This window comes from Melanaphis sacchari, unplaced genomic scaffold, assembly GCF_002803265.2.
Source record: "Melanaphis sacchari strain LSU unplaced genomic scaffold, SCAv2.0 Contig33_pilon_pilon, whole genome shotgun sequence".
NCBI classification, from domain to species: Eukaryota; Metazoa; Arthropoda; class Insecta; order Hemiptera; family Aphididae; genus Melanaphis; species Melanaphis sacchari.
The window spans coordinates 620244-647061 of NW_020271205.1; the positions used below are offsets into that span (position 1 = coordinate 620244).

General features: G+C 22.9%; 1 protein-coding gene across 1 annotated transcript in view; it reads left to right on the top strand.

The window, feature by feature from the left end:
• LOC112596695 (basement membrane-specific heparan sulfate proteoglycan core protein-like) overlaps positions 1 to 26818 on the top strand; it is a 135482-nt gene that overhangs the window by 19185 nt on the left and 89479 nt on the right. Inside the window, exon 2 of the mRNA XM_025342464.1 lies at positions 23314 to 23405. Within this exon, the coding sequence (XP_025198249.1) occupies positions 23342 to 23405 (64 nt within the window). The 5' untranslated portion in view covers positions 23314 to 23341. The remainder of the gene's footprint in view (positions 1 to 23313; positions 23406 to 26818) is intronic.

Sequence of the window (26818 nt, forward strand, 5' to 3'; positions counted from 1 at the left end):
ACTTATATGTATTGAATATTTAAATTATAAAAAAATTTTATACAAAAAAATCTTTCAGTATTATAATATACTCGTAAACTGATCTCGTTTTAAATTTTTAAAAGCTTGAATTTTCGTCAAAATCTTACAAAACTGATATTATAAATTTTTGATTATTTTTATAATTTAATATATTGTTTATACAATGATTTGTGTTTTTGTGTCTATCCAAAATCATTACCTTTTAGAGTAGAGATGCTTAGATTATCATTTTTGATGGATGATGCTGGTATCAAATTTAATATAATTGAATTTTTTAGAATAAAAATTAATGTTTTCAGTACTTTATAAAGTAATTAGAGAAAAAAAGGTAAATAGGCATTTAATAGTAGATTTATTATGTTTTGTTGTTGAAATTCAAAACTAAGTATTATTTGTAGTTAATTTAAAGATTTAGAATAATGTTCATACTTGTATTTAATAGATTTGTTAGAATTTAAAGTTTTTGTTCTTATTATGCTATTTATTGACTTTTCATGGATTCTTTTTGTCTTACCAAAAATTCTAGATAAAAAGCTTGAACATATGATAAAAAGTTCAAAAGAAATTGATTTTTTAGCGATCTAAAATAATAAAAAATAAAAATAAATGCATGTATTAAATTCATATAGACATTCAAAGTTTAAATTTAAATGAAAAATATAAATTTTAGTTATTTTATAGTATTTCAAAAATATTATTTTAGGTTATTCGACACTTTTACGTATAATAATATTATATACTATATTTAATGACATTTCCAAAATATTTAAATTAATTATAAATTATTTATATCATGGACCGTTATTGATATCGTTCAATCTACCGTATTATATTCACAGTAAAAAATAAAAATATGGATAGTATCATAAATAAAAAAATAAAACATTCTTTGTGATATAGACAGACAGGTCAGATTCGCTTTATGTATAATACGTAAAATAATTTAATATATTTTAATTCAAATTTAACACATCTATTGAAGTGACCTTACTCAATAACTAGATAACTCCATACCTACCATCTACTATAGAGCCGAGCAACTTTCTTAATTTTTTTTTAATTTTGCATGCATGGTATTTGCAAAATTTTTCAAATCAAAGTAATTTATGATATATGTTGTGTATAGGTATAGTTTATGTATATATACATATTAAATTGATTTTTGTTTTTGATTTTTTTCCACGTATTTTCTTCCTAGCTTATTATTAAATTATTATGGTACATATGTTCAATGTTTACGGTATGGTATTTTTATTTGACTGGTAACCGAAAGCTTCCACAATGAATAATAATTTGACTGCATACAAGTTGAGTCCCAAAATTAAATTTGTATACATATTGGATCCCAAATTATTTCTGGTACTACGCATTAGTTGGGTTCTACATTTGTTTTTGTAATTTACAAGTGGGTTATCGAATTTTTGTGATTTTTACGTAATTTCGACAAGCGTCAGATATTATGTGTATGATAGAAAACCATTAAACCATACGAACATCAATAAATATTGACATGCTAAAATTGAAATTTGCTGATAGATTAATAAAATGTTCACTAAAAAGTTGTATTATCAATTTTTAAAATATTTTTTATTTTAAGTACAACAACTTTTAAAAATGATTAATATTTAGTTAAATGTAGAATTTCAGTATTTTGCAATAAATTTGAATTTAATTAAGTGTTGTCATTAATTATTTTTACAATAAAATTAATCAGTTCTATAGATATTTTTTTTAACTTCAATTATTTTTTTTTTCAATTCAACTTCACTTAGGTTTTCCTTACTTCTTTGAAAATATTGATGTCAATAAAACAATAAAAAATTTATTTTTACTTTTTCCATATCAAGTTAAAAATTTAAAAATTTAATAATTTAAAATAACATTTTATTTTATTTTTCTAGTATACTGATAAAAACAAAACTAAAAATATCAATTGTTCATTCTTGATTATAATATGTAATTATAGTTGCATACTCACAAGCCACAGAAGTGTGAATATTTTATTTTTATTTAGTTCTTTAATACTTTCTTCTAATTTATTAATCATTAAATAAGTATAATTTATAAATCATCTTTTCTATTTTATTTTTCAACCGATATTAACATTTTTTTCTCCTGCTTTTATTTTTACTTCACGTTTATTGAATTAATTATTTTATTTATAGATTTAAAATATGTTATTATATCTAATAAAAACTAAAAGATTCGTTTTTGTTTTAATTCATCATAAAGTTTCTTATTTCGTATTTTAAAACATACTTTTTTTTTAAATTTCAGTTTTATACAACCTACATAAAAATCGCTATTATTAAATATTAGTTAAAAGGCTATAACGTAGATAAAATAATCCACTGCTAAAATATAGTTGGTAATAAAAACCATTAAAATATATATATCACTTAACATTATATAATATATATATATATATGAGATATAATAATAAATTATTCGTTTGACATTAAAAATTAAACTAACTTTTAAAAATCGCTAACCTCAAACTAAAACAAATTTATCCTATATTATAATAATTATTCAAGTTATGTTGTTAACGTAATTTAATAATTAATTGTATTGCCTAAAGGATCATTTAAAAAACATTATCAGTAGTATAAACTACTATAATACGGCTAGATTTATTAAAATTGTCTTATATTTTTTTTAAATATTTAAGTAGTTACATAACGTTATACTATACTCATTAAAATATGACCATGCAGTAAAATGTAGAATTTTTAAATCATTATTGACAATTATTAATAGCACTTAAAACTTGTATGGTTGGTACTTAACGCAATTTTTTAGTAATTTAATAGAAAATATAATATAAATCAAGAAAATTTTTATTTCAATCTTATCATCAAATACCAAAGCGTCAATAAAGTTAGCAGAAGTTATGGATCGAAAATAGAAAACACCTATTTTAATCTTCAATAGTTAAAATACCTTGGATAGGCAGGGGTTTAAAAGCACAGCTAGAAAAATATTTTTATTATTAATGATATTTAAATAAAGGAATTTAAGTACATTTTTAATTTTTAGTGACAATAATCAAAAACCCTTTATGTATATAATCATCATCATTCTGAATATATTTACATTAGAATTCAAAACTTGTTTTATTATATCTGTTTAAATGCGGTGCAATACAATTGCGCGAAATTTTACCTTTTTACCTAGAAAAAACACAACACGATTGCGTACTTTTTACCTAATTGTCTTTAATTTTTACTTCTGTTAAAGATTCAGCTTCAGTTAAAATAAAATCGGTGAAAAAGCGTTATAAGATGATTTATAGTTATTGGGTATATAATCAGTAAATTCAAAATGATCAGAAGGGCTATTTTCAATTACATAAGCAAAAGCATCTTTTACATCTTCCAAGGGTAATAAACTAAGTGAAAAAAATTGTTTCGACCAAACACCTAGTTCAGATTTTAAACTATAATCATTTAAACCTACAATATCAAATTAAATTAATTTTGTGCTCAATTGTGTTGTATTTCTTTCAAATACAAAAAAGTAAAAAGTGCGCAATCGTGTTATGTTTTTTTTTTCGGGTAAAAAGGTAAATAGTGTGCAATTGTGTTAAGCCCGTTTAAATGTAACTATTTCACTTTCGTTTAATTCAAAAACACTAAACTATACTATAGTCGACTTGTATTATATTATGTATTTTTTATGATGTGACTAATGATATTTTCATATCAGTATATAGTTAGTAGTGTGGTTGAACTGATTAAGAGTTTTAATTTAATTATATTAGAACATTTTACGTTTTTATATATCCTTTCTTTAAAAGTATGCAATTATTAATTATAGATACACATAGAACAAACATGTTCACTTTATTGTTACTTATGCATGTAATTTATTTAATTAAAATTGTTATCATTGTAATTTTTTGTTTGTACACATATGTTTAACTTATGTGTAGGGTAAGAGCTTAAATCAATCTTTCAAAAATGTGTATTATAGTTCAAGTATTAAATTCTTCATCAATCACCTAAATTATGCTAAACGTGGATCGAAGAAAATATTTTATTAAATTAAAACAACAATTCAATATTGATGTATTTCCCATAGAGAATATTTGAAACTGTTTTAATTATCATTAATAATTACGATCATCTATGTGACATGTAAAAGGTCAATTTCAGAAACAAAAAAGATTATAAATTACCTTGGTACTTCCATTAATAACAAAATTTATAAATGTATCAATGTATATTGAACAGGAATTCATCTCATGAATTATATAATGAACAATTTTTGAATACATTTACAATATCGAATTACCAGTTACAATTATTATAAATGTATACTTAAACTTAATTATTTGTTTTGATAAAAATATTTTTCATTTTAGCGATATGAGTATTATAATTTAATAATTATATTAAATGTAAGAAAGTGGCCCAGGAAAAAATAATAAATACATTGTGTCATATTACATAGAGTTATATATAAGCATTCGTAATAGAAGCTGTGGGGACAAAGTCAGGTTCAGTCTTTTTTTTAATTTAAATATGTGTAATCCTTTTAGTCAATAAATTAAATTACTTCTACGTTAAAATATCATATTTACAATTTAAAAACAAAAAATAAATAATTTTTTAATCCTTGTAAAAAATGTACTGTGCTAAAAGAAGTGTAAAAATTAAAACAAAACGTGGTATCTCTCATGAAAATTCTTTGTTTCTCTATATTAGACAATGCAAATTGTGACGAAAACATATTGTGTATAATGTATATAATATGTACGACTGGATATATGCAAACACAGAAATATGGTTTTAGTTCAATCGAATTTTCTACTTTGATGTGACTACATAGTGCATATTAATGAAGTGTTTTTGTAAATACCTAAATTTTATTGTTATCATCTAGCATTCTAGCACCTAAACTTACTCACAATAAGAGAAAATAGTTTAATATTAAAAGGCGAATGATTATTTCTCTTATTTTGTGTGTAGAAAGATAATATTGTGCTAATGTAGCTTCAAAAACCATTAACCATTGTGTGTACATTTAACGTTATTGACCATAGGGTAGGTATATTATATTATATTTGTATATGAAATCATAAGTTTACTCAATTGTATTCAAAAGCAATCGTTTAATTTACTTTACAAATATGAAATAACTAAAGATGGATATTAATAATGAGAGATATTTCCGTCTTGTTTTAAAATACGTTTTGAGAGCAAAATATATTAATAATACAATTTGATAAAAAATATGCTGAATTTTCATTTTCGAAAAGAACATATCTGTTAAGAGATCCTTAATTTATTTTTCTTATTTTAAAAAAAAAATTTACGGTCATATATTGAATTTACTAGACGTAACTTAAAAAAAAAAAATTATATGAGAGCAAAACATTGTATTCTTTATTATTTTTTATTAAGTTTAAAAATAATAATCGTATCATTATATGTAATATATTTATTCTCTAAACAGAAATATTTTTATGCAAACATTGAATTATCTTATATTTTAACCATGTTATAACAGACATGTATTATTATATTTTTCCAGTAATTAGATTTTCTAGTATTATTAATATGTGTGTATATAAATATATATATATATATTATAACAACATTATAAAACACATTTTACAATAGCTCATAATTCAATGTCATTTTTCATATTTCGATTTCTTTATTTCATGAAATTTTTAATATAGCATTGGCGTAGTATAAGTATAATATAACAACTTTTATTACTTTAAACTAAACAGTCGTAAAATACGTAACTAGTAAGAATGCCATACAATATTTGTATTTATATTGTTTATCCAATATGCCGTGTTCAAATTTTAAATTATTTTAGTTAACTATTTTTATTATAAATATAAAATGAACTGTTGCCATTAAATAACCGGACTGTTGCTGCTACCGACAAACAGTGAGCGCGCCATTGCAAATTTGAACATAGCTGTACTTATAATTTCTCCATTCTGAGCTCAATGGACATGGTTGAACATCAATCATTTTCATTATAGTAATCGTTTGATCAAGTCTTTCGCTAGTGTCTCGTTGAAAAAATACCTAATATTCAGATTAGTAAAATTAGGGAAAACTACAATAGAAGCTCAAGCTATATTAAAGGAAGTATACGAAAATTAATGTTTATCATGAACCAAGTATTTGAGATGCTTAAAAGGTTTAAAAAGAGCCGTAAAATGACCAAATGACCATTAAAATAAAAAATGAATGAAAACATTCAGAAAATTGGTAAATTTATCTGTGAAAATCGTCATCTGAATGTATAAGCTTTTGCTAAAATCTATAATAAAGAAAATTTCTGCTGATATTTTATGGTATATACTTATTATAAACATTAACTACTGGTCTATATTTACTAAGGTTAGGAATATTTTATTGCTTAGAGGCTCTTTGATCTAGTTTGAAATGTATATAATTGTACTACTGGAAGCTTTGTTACTGAATCTGACATATACCTACTTTTGTATCATATTTGTATAATTAAATTCTAAATCACGTTTACGCTCTAATGGTAGATTATCATGTACATACAGTCGGTGCAATAATAAATTGTTTAATCTTATGTGCTTCATAAATGGTGATCATGCAGCAAAAATCTACTCGAATATTGATATTGTGTAAAACATAATTCACATTTTCACATACTTATACAACAATATTTGTTGTAATATGTTTGCACTTGGTGTGAAAATCGTTAAAGTTTGTTCTTACTCTACCGACTTTGTACGAAACTGTAAACATCATCACATTTGATAAATTATGAATTACTTTATATATTATGTGCTGAATATTATATAAATTTATATCATATTTAATATTATGCTCTAAGAAATATAATATTTCAATCCATTCGATTAGTCTATTTTTTCCGTGATTGAGAGTTTTTCTATAAATTCACGCATTTTATACGAACTCAATATTTGGGTTAATACAATTTATAAATACATTTTTCACCTAACTAAATCATAAAATAATTATTTATCGAATATTTAAAATTATTTTAATACAAAAAATGTAGTGTGTTATGCATTTCATCCATAAATTTTACAGGTTATATTTTGTAATTTTTTGTAACTTAATCTGTCGATAAAAAATTGTTATTTTCTAATTTTTACATATATTAATACAATTTAACATTAGTATCCTATTTTCGTCCAAGTTCAAATTTTACATAAATCTTCTGTAGTGTATTTTCTTATTCTTAAAACTTTTCATGAATACAAATAATGAAAATGGAATGGTTGTGAAGTTAAAACTCTCTTTAACAAAATTAAAATAATGAAAAAACATTTAATTTTTCCTTATAACTTATATATTATTACCTATATATTTATATAATATAATATTATTTATACAGTATTTTTAAAACATTTTTTAATGCACGTGAATCTTTATTTTTTTTTTGGATGGATGGTAATTCTGTCACTTTGTTCTTTCACAGTTTCGATAGTTAAATATTGAGTATTATGTAGATTTAACTTTAAAGATGTACTTGTTTGAATTTATCGACAAAATATATTTCTATTTTCCAAGAACAGATAAGGTAAAACCTTCAAGAACACGATACATTTTACAATAGTTTAATCTTTTACTAAATTGATTTTGGTTTTTAGATTAAGTGTCACTGCCATGGACTTTTTTTACCATTATTTTTCATGTCAATATTTTTGGATTTTAATTACACAATATTATGAATACGACCATTCTTTATTACATATAATATATTTTTTATTATTATAAATTATTTTTTTCATTTAAAAAGTGTTTCTTTAGTAGGTAGCTCGATTGGGAGCCTTCTATATCGCACCTCTTTTACGATATGTAAACCACCTACATCATTAATACTTGTTGTGAAAAGTTTTGTATAGTTGTATATTTCTTTTACCTAATAAAAAAAAGGTGTTTCTGTTGTATTGTATACTTCATATACGTATAAACATACTAAATACTCACATATTATATATAAAAGCAATAACATTGATAAAACTATACTGTTTAAAATACAAAAACAAAATCATAAGTTTTATTTAAAAATAGTGTTTAAATAACACAATGAATAAGGTTTTAAAAAACTTGTTTATTTATTTTTATAGCATTTTGTCATCATTTTTATCCATTTTAAATTCATTTTTTTTTTTCAAATCAATGATATTAATACACACACACACACACACAAGCGTTTAAACAATTATTATGTAACTAAAATTAACAAATAACAATTTGTTTTATTCTATTCGTAGGAAAGATATTAGTGATCAATCATTCTAAATTGTTTTTATAAAGTTATAAGCACTATTAATAATTGATATCTATAAGTGATGTGTCATGGAACTTTGGGACTTTTTTTTAAAGTAGCATCAGCAATGACAAGATAATGTTTAAACAGAACTATTAAGTTATAAATTATCTGTAATATTATATATATTTTTAAATATTTTAAAAAAATTCAAGAAATTTTATTAAATATAAGTAGGTCAAATAAAAAAAAGATTAGGTTCTACTCGTTCTCAATTTTTAGACCATACAATTTAAATGGACTATTATTTATAACTTAATCTTCTATCATACAAATATATATTGTTGCTCAGTATAAATTTTAATTTTAATTATGTGTATATGAATTAAAATACTTAACAAACATACTAAAATATTTTTATTTTTTTCTATAAATATTTCATAAATTAAAGTCCACTAAAGAATATTTTAGCTGATTATTATGCTTAATACTTTGGTTATCAGTTGGTAACCTCTAATCAAAGTCTTATAAGTTCAACTTTTATTAATTATTCTACTCATTATTATTATTCTTGTATTCGGTCTTAAAGATATTTTAATGTTTTTCAAAGTGTCCAGGTGATAAGTTGTAATGTAGTACCTGATTAAAAAAAACTAATATTTTACATTTTTAAAAATGCAACACCTGGTAACACCTGGTACAAGAAATAAAATAAAAGACAAACAGTTTCCTAATTACTATTTATCTCCGTTTATTTTCAAAATAAATACATCAGAAACCATCAAACAATTTTTTCTATTGGTAATATATTTGTAAATTATTTCAAAATACAAAATATATTTAAATCTGTTATTATATTTTTGAATTAATATAATTTAATAATGTTTATCTCCATATTCTTTACTAAAATTTAAAAATATATCTAAATATTATGTTCTTTTTTTATTGTATAACTCTGTAATAAATGTAGTACAACATAATTATTACGTTTAGATAACATTCATTAAACAAAATAATTAATAAATGCAAATTTATATTTTGAACTATAGAAACTAATGTAAATAAAAAAAATCATCATGCTATTTAATGAACATTAACTGTATATATTTACTGGAATATTGATGTAGAATTTAATCATCTAAACATATTTATGAATTATTATGTACTTATTACAGCATATTCAATCACTGTAATTTGATAATTTTATTAACACTATTAAAACAATTATATTATATTGTTTAATGAATTCAAACATATTGCACCTCATTTAAATGAAAATAATGTTTAAATTGGAGTTAAAAACTATTAATTGCTTTCTTTTTTTTTTTTTTGTAGATCGTGTATATAAATATGTAATAACTAAATACAAACATAATATAATACTCTTATAACTACCACTATAATTCAACTAAAGCAATTGAAGATTTTGTTGCAGTTTTTAGAACACTCTTTGTTTGGCTAAAATCCAGTAATCAGTAAGGCGGCATATTAAAGTCTGGAAAAAATTGTGTTATCGAAACGTTTTAATACTATAAAATACATTATAATATAATATATCTAAATTTAGTTTCGTAAAGCTTTCAAGTCACGATAGTTGTAGAATGTAGAGGCCAAACTATTTCCATAAGTTTAGCATAACAAAGGAGATGAACTATTTTGGAAGATTGTATGTTCCTCTAAAGCCCATCAGTTAAATAAATTGTATAATTGTTTAATTACAAACGCTTATAGTAAATCGTAAGTATAATGCAGTTAATGTGTAAACAAACTCAGGTGATTATTCTTAGATTCAGTAAATCTTTAAATTTAAATAAATTAAATATTCTAGACAATAGCACATCAAAGTAGATTCTGAAACTTGGATTCGATGGTGAATAATTGTTTGCAATATTTTGTATTGAGAAATTAAAATAAAATAAAAACTATGTACAACATTAACTATATTGGAGCCGGAAACTGTGGTATATAAATCTTCGGCTTACCGTCAGAAGTAGCGAGTTCATTTCTTTAAAAAGTATTTAGGTAGCATTATTACGTATTTTATATAGAAATAATGTAATGCAATGCAACAGTAATAATTATTGTACTATAATAATAAAAAAAAAATTGTTCGATAGTAAAGTCCTATTATGATTTTTGTATTGCCATGGTACACGCGTTGTTGCCATACAAATGTTAGTTTTACACAAATATTATATAATTTCACATGGGTACATGATATTATTATTTTTATTTTTCGTTTTTTGACAAAAGTTTTATATTCTGGAGTAGTATAGCAACCAAGCAATCAGCATTTGCGTCATTTTGTTGAGTAATGATTACTATTTTAATAATAACCATTTTTGAAAATCAAACTTAATCGGTCAATAATAAATGAATAATATATCATATTATTAATATTAATATATTATAATAATATTATTATTATAATAGGAATAGGAGAAATTGTACTTTCAATTCATATAAATATATATATATATATATATTGTTTATTAAATATCACAGTAAAAATGAATAGCGATAATATTATAGCCTTTATCTACAGCATAACGTATAATTATAGGTACTTAAACAGAGTAATACGCCTAGTGGTCACTCCCATTTTTTTCTTTTAATAATAAATATACTCAAATTATGATTTTTTTGGAATTTTTAAATATATTTAAACATTATTATTTTTATATTTATTTTTTTGAAATATAAGTTTAAATTCTTGAATTTTTTTAACTGTCTAAGGCCTAAATAGTATCTTCTGGTGAACAGTACACACTTCATATTTTTTAAATGGAAAGCACTCTCTTTCAATGTAAAATATTCAGTGATGATAACATAAATAAATTCAAATTTATGTATAATAGTATTATATCAATTTGAATACATATATTAAAGGTAGGTTCGTTCTGTTAAGGATTTATCAGTCGTATGGCCTGTAAAAAAATAACTCGTAATCGTAATCAATATAAATATAAAAATTCCCGTGATGAGTTATTTATATGCTTTATATAGTCAGTTCACGACAGTTTAGTTTTATTTTTTTCTCATTCTTATTAAATACTGGTCTAAAAATGAATCTGCAATGACACCGTATATTTCAGATGGAATTCTTATTCATTTAGCCTAAGTACGTGCTAACGTTACGGCGTCCAACGATTTCATGGGTCCCATTTATGTTCACGTATACGTATGAAGTATGGCGAATTTGTTCGCATTTTATTAGAATTTGTAATCCAACAATGTGTAAGTATTATATTTTTTTTATGAAATTTGACTTTATGAAGCGCAAAAAAAAATGCTATGGCGGGACGATTGAAATTTAAAAAAAATCATGATGGTTAAAAAAAATCATTATTCTCGTAAACAATTGCCAAACGGGATCTGGACCCACCTCTGCAGATTTAAAACTACAAATTATAATATACTTCAAAACCACACAATGTCTTCGATGTGCTTTGAACCTTATCATCGTTGGTTATGTATAATATTATAAAGGCGTGCTCTGATCCGTGACCGGTCCTGGGACTCCACCATTTATGGCGTTTTCAACATTATACTAGATTACATAACTATGTAATCGGCTCTACGTGGTCGCTTCATATTTTAATCATAGTGGTTTATTCGACAGCCTTTTCACAAAGGGCAGTTGAAAGATGCTATACCATTTCTACAATGTCCTTCATAATCGTGGTTACGAGATGATTATAGATTTATCCTATTACGCCCAAAATGTGCAATTGCGAGTTGTAGTTTAAAAATTAATATACTTATTTATTTTATATCCTCATATCGTGGTATCATAACACGATTACTAATTTTTTTTTCGTTCCAATTTTATTATAAAATTGTTTTAATTTGAAAAAATATCTACAAAACTATATTTAGTTGTTACGTAAAAGGCTGTTTACACAGAATTTAATTGCTCACAATTCATTATACTCGTTACATGACATTTTATTACATTGAAAAAAAAATATCCATTTGACTAACAATAAATGGAAGGAAATAAACCTTAATCGGAAACAATATAACATAACAACTCGAAACCTATGTACAACATAATTTTAATAAGAACTGACTTAATTTTTTTGCTATATAATGTAATTATTAAATAAAACAGCACGTCATGCAGTTGTTATGAAATTGTTTTTAGTTTAACTACAAATCGTACACATTAACAATATACATTAATTCAAATTTATTCTGAATAATACAATTTTTATCTCATTATTATTAAGATTTGTGTATATTTTAATATTATAATTACATGTTTTATATTTTAAAAGCCTACCTTAATTACTAAAATGTTCTATTTTTTAGAAATTACATTATGAATAAAATTAACAAATTATTTAAATCATTATTTTATTTTTATTTTTTCGAAAACTCTTTTTCTAGTGAAGTGCGCCATAAATGTCAATTTATGTATAAAATAAGTACTGCGATTAGATATGATATTAATGTTATCAATGTTTTATATTTGTACAATAACATATTTTATGAAAAAATAAAAATTACTGAATAATGAAATAATGAGTATTACGATTCAATTAAATAACTTATTATGGCATAAGTTTAATTATTCAAACATAAATATTATGATATTATGTATTTATTAATATATCATAATGCAATAAAAAATAATTCAAAAATATTGCTGTTGTCTGTTACGTATTTACTTAGACTTAATTAACTTTATAATAAACTGTACACATATTTCATAACAATGTCTTTTATTGTAATACTGTAGGTTTTTTTATTGAGTTTCACTTCGGCATTAGTTTTGCGGAGTTTTAATTAAAATAAAACAGAAAAGTCCCTAAGGGAGTCATTTCTTATTTTGATGCTATTAGTTACATCTATTTGCGTTACAACAAGCACGATGATTGATATAACAGTGAGAAAATTATCATGAAAATAGATTCTAATTTTTCACATTAATATTTCACTTTTTTTATTTTTACCTGTCTAAGTTGTACAAAAATTATGTATAATTGTCAAAATATGAGGCATTTTTATTAACGTTTAAATATATAAAGACATTTTAAAAATTAAATTGTCAACCTCAAATTAACTCCAAAAGACATTTTAATTTATTTCCAGAAATATTTTTACATGTTTATAATAATTTATAATATATTTTATACATAATACGATTTGCGACTTAAAATGGTAAACATTAACTATTGAGAAATTGATATGCTGGGCATAAAAATGTTATCTATATACTGATCCCGAAAAAGATAGTTGTACTAACTGTCATCCGTATAAATACATTATTTATCGTATATACCTATTATGAAAAAATATTTGATGTTACACTGTTTTGAATACAACATTATTGTGGTTCGAAAAAAATGATAATATCAAGTAACAATAAAGTCTATACGAGATATTTGTGTGGATTTATGATAAAATTAACTCCAAAAATATATTTTTAGATTTAATCTCAAAATTATCCAACAACTGATAGTTGTCTTATTTGATATAATATAATGTTAACACCACCATTTAGTAATCTTGAGCAGTGAATATAGTTAATATTACCTATGTTATTACCTATTAATTTATAACTATAAAATCAACCCATACAATATAATGATAATAATAAAACCAATATAGTTTTATGTATTCTAACTTAACCATAATCGACGTTCGATGTTAATCAGTTTAACATAACTTCGCGTTCGTTTTTTATTGTCATCGTATTTGTCGATACACTACTACACCGTTGTATTGTAAATGGTTTCGAACACAAAGAGGATATAAAATATAAATCGTATAATTTAGGAACAATAAAATAACGCTTCGGCCTCTAGATATTGATTTTGTCGAAATTTATATCGGTTGGACAATGTCGAAAAACTGCAGAAACCACCAAAATAATGGTATTAATTAAATTATTACTACATATTTATGTCATTTATTGGCTGTTTTGGAGCAATTGGATGGGAAATGTATTTTATCCTTAAAGTGAAGTCTTATGTAGGTAAATTTATTGAAAAATCATAAATTTATACTCTTTTATAAATATAAATTTTATTATAATAAACGCTTGAAACTTTATCTAGTGTTATACTTTCAGTATTTATGTTAAAATGCTTCTTTATCAAAATTAAAACTTTACATTCAAGAAACGCATGGGTATATTTTGTTTTCAATATTTTTAGAATTTTGTAAGATCAACTTATAAATTGCATCGCATTAAATTTTCTAAATTAATTAAAAATAATTTGAAAATGTTCGTGAATTTGATCAAAATATTAAGTTTTTTAACATTTAAATTTGTGTTAAAAATTAAACTTTGATTAAAAAAGTTAAAAAAATATATACTTAAATATGTAAAATACCTCGATAAAAGCCAACATTTTTTTAAAATTGATATCTTGTCTAGAAAATGTTTGTAAAATTGTATGCATATATTTAATGAAAATTTGAATTTCTAAGAATTTAGATAATTGCACCTATTGCATAAATATTTACTTTTTTTTCTCCGAAGCATTTTAGTTCTTTCTGTTTATTATTTTTTTTAAATAATAATTTAAAAAAAATACTGGATATTTTTACTTGTCATTAAACTTTTATAAAATTGTAAGTTTTATTGAATTTGAAACATAACATTAAAATATATAATATATAATTTATAATTATAGTTTTCAAAAACATAGCTTTTATAGAAACAATTATTCAAACACATGACTTTTTGAACAAAGGTTATAAATGGAGTAAACTCCAGAGTTTAACTCTTAAAAGAGTTAATTTATTACATTCTCGAATATAAATTATACATGAACATTTTTAATTTCTCAAAACGTATATGTTATTCATATTTAATTTAGACTATATTTTCAATTGTTCTTTTTTTCCTACCCATAAAAAACAAACAAAAAAAAAAAAAGACAAAAAAATGGATAATTCAATCATTGTATGCTATAGTATAATATGATATATTACAGAAATATTTATTAATGATAAATTAATTTGCTGGTAAAATAAACAGTTTTATTACCACGCATTTTAAGATAATTTAAAAATGTTAATAAAAAAATGTATAGGAATAATTTTTATTTTACATCTATTGCTAAAATAAAACAGAATAGAATAGTGTCTACATTCAATATGAGTCAACAAAATATTAAAATGTATATAACATACAATATGTTACAATTGCTTATGTATTTTATTGAAATATAATTAAAGCTATCAGATTTAAACACTAGAAAAAGTCAAATTCACAAAACTTAAATACAATGTTATTAATTGATTACTAAAGAGATATTTTGTTTATTCTCAAATAAACTAAATATCGTTTTAATTTTTAGATTAATCAAAATTATGCAATATTTCTTGAGTAAGAATAAAATTATTGGAGAAAGTATTTATATTCGTCAAATATCAAACTTTTCAACAATAAATGAATTAAACAAAAGTCAAAAGACTGTATAAATAAATAATATACAACTTGTCTGTTGTGTGCAAATATCAAATTTTCGTATTTCAATATTTCAATCAACTGCTGTTTATAACTGTATCCCTGATATACACATTATGTTGAATGTTACAGTTATTAAATTCAAACTCAAGATCGTCCACTGACTTTATTTCTATTTGATTTGCTCTGTTTAATATTTTAGGTCAATAGCGCATAATAAATAATAATAATATATTATATAATATGTATGCTTCAGTAAGAATTGAACATATTACATTAAAGTTATATTTAAATATTTCATATTTTTTGGGATATACCTCATGCAGTTATATAAACATAATACATATTATATAATAAGAAATTGGAAAATCACCCACCCCACTCTTTAAAACCTTACTGCAAACATTGTTTTTCACAGTAGTCACAAAAGCCACTAGTGAGTTAACTTTTTTAAGCTTCTGTAACATATTGGTTCTTTTAATGTTATCAAAATATGTGTAAGACAACGAAATAAGTGAGTTAAAAATTATTTAATGTAAAAATAAAACAATGAAATATTTCAATCGAAATAATCCAATTACCCCATAATATAATACTATATTACAATACTTTGAAAGAAGGATTGCGTAATGAAATGTGATATAAAAAAGAATGTAAATAAAAGGAATATATCAGTGGATAGCTCCAGTATTCGTCGGTAAAAAAATTAAAAAAACTTTTTGTTTTACATAGGCATAATACAAAATATAATACATCTTAAAATTAATCGACTTTATAGAGATTTTTAAAAGGTTTATGATTTTAATAATGAAATCGCATTTTTCAATTTCTGTAGATGGTTTACGAACGTTAGCGGAAAATAAAGATTACACAATTTTTCTACTAAACAGATATAATTAGGGTTTTAATTTAAAACTGTATAACTAATGTGTATAATTATATCTAAAACGTAAATATTTCTCTATGTCGATGATAATATTATACAATACTCTCCTTTCTCGGGTTTTCATTTGTTCAAATATAACATGAAAATATCACTAAGGAAGAAGAAAAGAAGAAAACTTAAAACATAATATCTGAAGTAACCTCTAAGATAAACAAATAATAACAAAATATTACATATATTTGGCACAATATATACAATACTAAGCAAAAAATGCATTCAACAATGCTGACAAAATACATTGTTGAAATTCAAGTCATTAAATACGCTATATTAAATTTTGATTTTTACAAATACATCTGAAAATATTTATTTTTGAGTGACAAAAGAAATTACCATTAATATACATATATATTTTTTTTTTTTTTTTGTGAAACTTATAATTTTTAATATCAGAATTCTATTAATAAAACCCTAGTAAATAGAAGATTTAAATTCAACATTTTTTTTTTTAATTTCAATGCAAAAATACATAAATTAGATGTTACATTGAAATTATATATTTTTTCCTTTTAGAAATAATTAGTATGTAATTTAACTATGTAATAAATATATTTCATAATTATTTATGAAATTTCATACTTAAAAAAAAAAAAAAAACCATCTTAACATACAAATAATCATTAATTCAGTCTTTATATTTTATAATACATTTAATAAATATAGATTATTAAGAAGAGACAGTATAAAAATCACACACGTATATACAAAAAACTATTTGAATTCAAAATAAGTTTTAAACAGAATTAATTAATCATACTAATTTTAGATCACGAGGATACGAATTTATTAATTTTCAATGCATTTGTACTGTGTATGTGTTTACGTTTTATAATAGAAAATAAAATGCTTTGATTTTAAACTTAAAGGGTAGTTTCTGAATTAAAATTGGTTAAATTTGTTAATTTATGTTTAGATGTAAACAATAAAAATGTTGAAAATAATCGAAAAAAACAAAAAAGAAATAAGTCAAAATAAAATTTTTTAAGCAAAATTAGTTTTTTTCAAAATCAAATTTCAAATTTTGTTACTTATTTCCAAAGTTAAAAATATCAAAATCATGAATTCAAATTATTTTATACTTAAAAATGTATAACATTTTTAATATTCATACCATAAGTTTGAATATAATACAAGATTTTTTTACGTATTTTGCTTACCAAAGTTATAATAAAAAGTTAAGAAAACTTATTTAATCATTTTTATGAGCATTTTAAATTAAAGTGTTAATGACATTGATATTCTAAGAAAAATTAACGATTTCACAACAAGCCATTTTTGATATTTTGTTTTAACTCAAAAATATTATTTACAGAAATTTGAAATATTTCCCTATTATTTATATTATTATATTCTATAAATTAAAAATTAAAAATATTTAAAGCTCTTTATAGAAAATAAAAATGGTAAAATAATTCTATTATTTCTATAAATATCGAAAAGAAAATGTTATACTTGGCTGAACATATTTAAAAATAAAAGATCTCAGATTATTTGTTCTCACATCTGTTCCCAAAAACTGAATGTATATATTTTTATATATATAAATATACATTAATAGTTATTTATTTTTATGAACATTTGAAGTTTAAATTTTTCGAAATAGTTTTAATATTAATATTATAATATCTGAGATTTAATAGAAAGCTTCTATGTTTGTCTTGTAGAAATCCATAAATCTTAAAAATACAAATCAAGAATTGTATTTTTACGCATACTTAATGTCCAAACTGTACAAATTGAATATTTAAAAAAAATATATATTATTTTTGTTAATTTGCTATTATTTAAAAATAATATTTTCAGGAACTTAATTTTTTTTTTTCATTACCTATATATATATTTTTATTTAATATGCACAATTATATTTCTCATGATATAATTATGAATAAAAATCAGTGACTAAAATATAATTAATAGTTAGTATTATTCACAAACACACCATCTTCGTTAAAAATTATTATTCGTATATAACGGTTTATCATTGTATTTAAATTTAACACATTTATTGCATTGATTTACTTAATAATTATTATGATATGTATTCGACTTTAAACGTACAGAAGAGTGATTATTTATTTGTCCACCTTTTTTTTTATTACAGATTATTAATACTTAAAGAAATTACAGAAAAACTAATTACATTAATATAATAAATAATTAAAATATTTTTATTTGTGTTATTTAATTAAAAACAGCTAGTCTAACTAATTATTATAACAGCATTTAATTGTATCAAAGAAAAATTTAAAGAAACAATTTTCCTATTTCGTTTTAATCCATTTATTAAATCTACCTTAAAATTAATGAAGTTAACACGTTAAAATTGTTAAATTTTCATTAAAACTTAAAAAATTGAATTTTTATTTATATTTAATTATATGTAAATGTCTTAAATAGCAAATAAATAAAAAAAAACAAAACAAAAATTAATGCTATTAAAAGTGACTTTTTCCCTCATGATCTATGTTATTTATTTATTATATCACATATACTTTACGTATTATGTCCATGATATGATGAAGCTTATACATTTCTTCTAAAAATAAAGAAAAAAATAACAATAATTTTTAATACGTTAAAATACTAAGCAATTTGTAAAGTACCTATTACCAATTCTGTACATGATTATGAACAATTAATAAATCAAATAGATGTATGATTGAAATTAATATAAATACAATCTAGCACATATTATTATTATTATTATTTTTTTTTTTTTTTAAGCACGCATATTAATACAAAATTAATTCTTAGATATACAATTATACAGAAATTGTGAGTTGTATAATAAATTTTTAGAGTAGAATTATAGAATTAAATAATAATAATAAAAATAATAGTCGTTACTGTGCTGGGTTATCAATTATTTATCGTTTGTTTCTTCTGTATATTTTGTTCAAGAATCGATGATTGGAATTATCAAGCGGAACTATAATGGGAATTCGCTATTTAATGATATTTTAATAGAGAAATTTAAATTTGTTGTTTTTTAGTAAAACAATTTTATCTTTTAATTAAAACTAAATTTTTATATACAGTATAATATGTAAAATAAATTATAAAGTTTCAAAAATGTATAAGTATACTAAATTTGTAAATACATACTATTTTGAATTACTAAGTTAAATACATTAATGTGTTCTTTAAAGTATTCAAAGTATACATAATATAGTTCAACCTTTTCCCATATTCACTTTCCGTTTCTCAAAACTTTATAAATATTCTAAAAGCTTGGTTTTGGAACGTTTAATTGAACAATTATTGTAATCTTATAATGATTATGCTAAGAAGGCATCAGGGATCACCAGTACTAAAGTTACACCAATTCCTACACTTCAGTCAGACCTTGCATACTAAGGTACTTTTTATACTCACCTAAAACATAATACGAGTATGTGCCTAGTTTAATATTAATCCTAATACTATAAAGTGAATAAAATTAAATAAATGTTTTATGTAATAATTTATCTTAACAACTTTACCACACATTTATATTTTATATTATTTAAACAAATATTCAGTGATGTACAGAAAAATTTCATTTGAACTAATTAAAAAATAGCAGGAGAATTTTAAATTTTTTGCTCTTAAATCTACAAACCAATATTATAATTCTGCATTACCCCATGTTTATATAATGCAGCCTTATATGCTCTTAGTTCTTGAATTAACACAATATATACATCAAACTGAGCACACCATAGCCGGTGTAAAGTTAAATGACGCTTAAAATCAAAATTCCAAATGACGCCTTTTCCATATAACACATAATACTAAAGAAACAATTTTGTTCATAGATAGAAATACGGAAAAATTATATATTATGCTCAACTTGTATATTATTTGTTATCAACTAAATAAAAAAAAAATAAAATAAAATAACATTTTTGACAAAATATAATATAATGGTAATAGCTAAATATAAATACAAATATACTAGTAACAAAAATATAGAATGCAGAAATAGTTTCAAATTAATAATAAATACAGATGGATTTTACAATAGAACATAGTAAAAACATAACATAAGTAAAAAATTTATTTAAATCTGTCATTGGTCATCAATTTGCACGATTTTCTCTTAGTAAAACCTGGTATTGACTATGTATAATCAGCTTTAATTCATAATACGTATACAACATTAATATTTGTGTTACCTATTTTGTTGTTTTAAATTAATATTACTTTGATTTGTTGCATGATGATTATATATCTGCAAAATATGGGTAAATATATATTATTATTTTTCTGCCCACCTTTAAGACCATAGGTGTTTATCAAATTTCGTATTCCACACCACGACTCTTTATCACTTGCCCTGGCTCATCAATCTATATCTGGTTCCATGCCAAGTCTTTTATTTTTATTTCACTCAGTATTCCAAGATATTGATATAGTTTCTAAACCTCTTCGTTGTTTCCAATCCCCCGCGCTCTTTAGTTAGTAGATTATTTTTTGCATTTTATTCACTGTGCGTGGTTTTCTTCTACTCCACACAACAGGTCATATTAGGATTCATTTGAGTTGAGTTTTTAAACTTTTTGTTAAAATATTTGATTTGAGTATTTTGTTTTTTAGATCATAATAGCATATATTTTCTATTTTTCTTTGTCTAATTTTAGTTAAAATATTGTTTTTCTGTGTAATATATATCCCAAATATTATAAGAAATCTTGTACTCGTTGAAATTTTTACTTATCTACTTCTAGACGAGTGAGCATAAAATCTGAAAGTTTTTTTTTTTTTTTTTGAGTGATAAGTGATAGATATAATATTCTGTTCATTATTTTCTTTTTTTTTTTGTTTTACGTTTAATTCTAATTATATTCACTTCAATATATCTTAATATCTAATAAATACTTACATATTTCTATGAAGTCTTTTTCACGTTTCTTTAGAAACACAACATTGTCAGAATACATTAGCATTTTAAATGTGGTATTATCCATTTTTATACTTAAATTATCTATTATATCTTCCTCCTCTACTTTTTCTATGGCTAGGTTTAATAATATATGAGACAGCTCATTACCTCGTCTTAAATTTGTTTTTATTTGTGTACCAACATAAAAAATAGTGTATAGCGAGATTTCCACTTTAACGTTTTTATTTCTGTATGCAAATTGCATAATGATTTTTTTATTATGATGACCAGTTTTTGAGGTAGGCTAATGTGCTGCAGTGTACTAAGTATTATGTCTTTTTAAAATCAGCGAATGACATAATATTATGTACTATTTTATCACACTCTAAAATTTTTTAGAGCAATTGTCGATGTATGAATATTTAAATATTACTGATCTATTTTTTCTAAGAATAGTCTGAATATTTCTTAGCACATATAATACTAAAGGTTAAAATCTATCAAATAAAAAATAAATAATTAAATAAAATTTCTTATGTAACGTTGAGTACTGATATTTTTCGATAGTCATTTTATATTTGTCTGTTACCTATTTTGTTTCTAGAACATAATATTATTAATATTTTTCATTATTGAGGGATTTTTCCTTTTTTTGATTTCTTGTATTACAATAAATAAAAGTACATTTTATTAGTGTTTTTTTCAACACTTCTAATTTTTTTTTTTTTGCTTACCTTAAGATTTAAACTGCTAAGCTGTAACTCTTCATTGTAATCTTAAAATGACTATTTTTTTTTTTATTTTTTTTTTTTAAATATACATATATAGCATTATTGGAAATAGGTATTAATCTATACCGTTAATTTTTATATTTAAAGTTTATCCATAAGATGAACATTTTTCTATTTACATCCTAATATTAACATTTCAACAATAATATAATATGTGACTGCGACAGTATAGTTCTTATATCAAAGAAACAAATCTGTGTCAAGTATAAAAATAAAACCTTTTATTATAGTAAATATTTCATACAAACACTTAAAATTCACAATAGAAATGATAAAATCAAACATTTTTAGATTCTGAGTAGAGCGATGAATGTATCGACGTTACTCCGATGATGTGTGTATTATTATTACATATTTTTTTGTTTGTCGTCGACTTTTAAAGAAGTAAAAATGCTTAGAATTTAATTTTATTGTAATTCAAAAACATTATTCATTGAGACTTGAACATATTGATAATTCAGTTGAAAACATTAAAATTAATTTTATACTATCACCTAATTTTACATAAACCTATTCCACACCATTCTATAGTGATTTTCGGTATTTTTTGAAAAAAAAATAATAACAATAATATATCATATAAATATATACTCGTCATTTTAACAATTAAATATTGATAATATATTAAATGTAATGTTTTCAAAAACTTTATTCAACCATCCATATTGCAAATAGTAAAATAAATTACTTAAATAGCGACATAGATATATCATAAATACTTAGTAATATAAGCCGATAGACCGTCCTTTAGAATCGTTGTTTGTATACAATGATTTGTCATTAAATTTAAATGAAATACGTACATAATTTATAGTAACTTAAGCAATGATGAAGTACACACAAATATTCGATGTCTATTGATCAACAGAATTGCAGTAACCTGTTTTTCTATTTTTGTTTATTTTAAGTATATAATATAGATCATACATTTATTTAATTAATATGACATAATCATTTAAAATTAATACATAACAATGGTTAAATTTGAATACTTCTAATATTTAGTTATATTTTTCAGATGAAAAACTTTAAATGATTGCGGTTTTATGGCAGTGATGGAGTTGTTTCCAGTGGTTTCTATAATTCTGTTATACGCTGTCGTGGTTATCAGTAAGTTTTTTCCTGAAAAATAATACTAAGTAACTTGCTACTTGAATCGATGAAAAAAAATCAGTTACAAAAAATACTGAATTTATTTTACGGTCTATTTCTCATCTGTATTAACATTTAATTTTTATCACATAATATTGTATTTTATATTTAATAAAAACTATTGTGATGATAAAAATATAGTTATTTTTCAAATTATTTGAAAGAATTATTATAGTGAAGTAAGCATTAAAATGTATATATGTACTATATTGTAATAATTATATATGTAAGCTTTTAACAACCAAACCGTGAGTAAAACCTGTCATATAAGTATTTACATAAACACACTGGAGAAAGAAAGATGAATAAATCGAGTAGAAATTATTAATTTATAAAAACAGTTAAAAGGATTTTGAAAGTGTTCATGTTACTGATAACTTGTATTATGTTTAAACATGTATAATATGTTCAAAATACATTAAATGCAGTTATATTTTCGTTCTTTTTTTTATTAAAAAACAACAACTTGATTATTACGTTTTATTAAATTATTTAAGATTATTTAAAATTATATTTTATACGAGTTAAATTAATTGTATAAATTATATAATCCAACTTTTATATCATAAATAATATAGTACACTAATAAGTTATTCTATTTTACGATATAAAACTTGTTAATAAATTTACTGATGATGAATACTGTAAACATGGATTTTTAGTTCAAATTTAAATATTAACTATTTTTGTTTAAATTAGTGAACACAGAATATATGTCTTACTTACATATAATATAACAAACAATAACAAAAATAATATTTAGGTTTAATACCCGATAACTTATTCAAAAATCTTTGGCTAAAATTAAGAATATTTTCTCATTCCTTTAGTATTCAGAGGTTGATAAAAATTAATTTAGCAGTACACATATTATAAATGTATAATTATAATTTTAATTAAATTCATGATATCTACAACTATTCAAAAAAAAAAAACAATTATTACTACTATTAATTGAAATACTTATATAATATTATTATGGTAATATAAGATTCATTAAATTTACTAGCAATAATGTCTACGTCTTAAATTTAATACTCTTTTATTTGCATAAATATTAATATTAATACTGAATCGTATTATATGAACTACTATAATAATTTTAACTTAAGAATAATAATATAATTTGCATGCGTCTTAGTTTCATTTGGTTTAAATTTAAACGTGTTATATTTTACGAAAACATATAAGTTTATGTTGTGAGTAAAATTAGTAAACCTGTAGTTTGGCTTTTCCTTATGACCTTCTAGAAGATTTATACATGTTTCAAACTTTAACACACGTGCATTTACTATTTATATGTTTTTCCTAGAAATTAATAGGATTATTGTGTATTTTAATTGAATATTTATTAATTCACTACAATACCATTTTTTTGAAAATAAGAATAAAATTTAATTTTTTTTTTTTTTTAATTTATTTGATTTTACGTATACAATTTTAAAAGATATTTAAAATGAGAATATGTGCGAAAAAAAAATAATAATGAACTATATTAATAATATAATATAATATACAACTATTAGGACATGGAGACATGAGAAGAGAAGTCACCCAGAAGTAACACTCAAATACGAACAATGACGTGATTAGGCTATATTATATATTATGTAAATTATACGTATATATAATATTTATGTAATACCTAGTTATACATATTTTATTGCCTTAATTTAAAAATTCAAGTCGTGACAGCAGCGTCTTTTGTGCCTTCTTAGTGGATTTTCAGGAGTGTTAGCTGAGTCAAGTGCAAAAATCAGTAGATTAGAATTATTCTCTAGACGGCAGCGGAAGCGCTTATAGTAAAATAAGGCCATTTAGGTGACAGTTGGTACATCAAGATCTGAGTGAAATATATGATATATTACATAAAAGGCGCATTAGTAATTATATGTAGAGTTATAGATTAAAACTTTGTGTTTTATAAATGTTGGATTTTTTTGCAACGCCCTATAGTTAGACACCGTCGGTCCAAATGAGCTTCATAAAGGTTTTGTAGAATAATAATTTGTTTTTCAAGTTGAGTTTAGAATATTTGCCTAGTAGAAAATATAAGGACTCTCGTCTCAAATTTAGTATGAGACATTTTTATTTTATGTGCTCAGCCCAAGCTAACCGCTTATCGAGGATCAAGCCTAAGTACTTGACATTAGAATCCACTGGAAACATTTTATTGGACAGAAAAAAGAGAATAGGGAATGCCTTGCCTAAGAGAAAAGTTTATATAGGAAGATTTATTGTTATTTATTTTAATTTTCCATTTGGAATACCATTTTTTCATGTCATCAAGGTTGGCTGAAAATGAATAGATTACCATTCGAAGTAAAAATGACTTTATCATCGGCAAATTCAGCCACTGAGGTGTGTGGAGAAGTTGATTGATCGACCGCGTATATGTTATATAGAATGGGGCACGTGATAGCATTTTGGAGTTCACCCTCTCGAATTGGCGCTAAATTTGAAAACTCATTAGTACCTTTACTTAAGATGCGGTGATTTTCAAAGTAAGGTTTAAAAAGTATAGGGGTGGAAGAAGTTATTTTAATTTAAATAAGAATCCGGTATGCCAGACTTTGTCGAACGCTTGGGCAACATAAGAAAAACTACAGAACAGTAGTGTTTATTTTCAGAAGAGTAAGCAATAGTGTCAGTTAAGCAACAGATTTGGTGGATAGTAGAGTGTTAACCTAGCCGAATTGAGAATGAAGAATTACTTTTTCATCATTAATGAATTTCAATATGAGTTTTATAAATATTTAGTTATATAGCTGCAATGGAGATTGAAACATGATTCAGTTTAATGTTGATTATCGCTGCTTGTAGAAAATCATTATTGGTAATGGGAGCTGGAAAGAATTAGAGTGACGATCAAATAATTATTGAGGCGTATAATCAGGCTATAATCAGTGCTTTATCTATTTTTTTTTTTTTTTTTTTAATCGTAATTAATTCATATTTATGATTGGATAAACCGTTGGCATTCCAAAGTAGGATGGCTAAAAACTGATAGGTAAAAGTATAATTTCGCATTTTGTACGATAAGGCGGTCAAGGATAGTAGTGAGGAGAGATAATAATGGGCTAATCAATGATTTAAATTTGCTTAAAAAATTAATTAGAAGAGAGTTATTATCGAGGTTTTTGTTGGAATTTTGATTTGATGTTGCATAGACATAGGTTCGAGGGGGTGAGTGTGATTCAGGAGGTTGCTGCTGGTTTATTGTACAATTATTAGTATTTACATCATTAGTACGATCTTTAGTATTATTGTGTGTGGCATGATTGTTTGAGGTTTTTGGTTTGTGAAACTGCTGGAGATGGAGATCCTTGTATTTCGACATCCCTTGTAGTTAACCAGATGGTCTTCTTCGC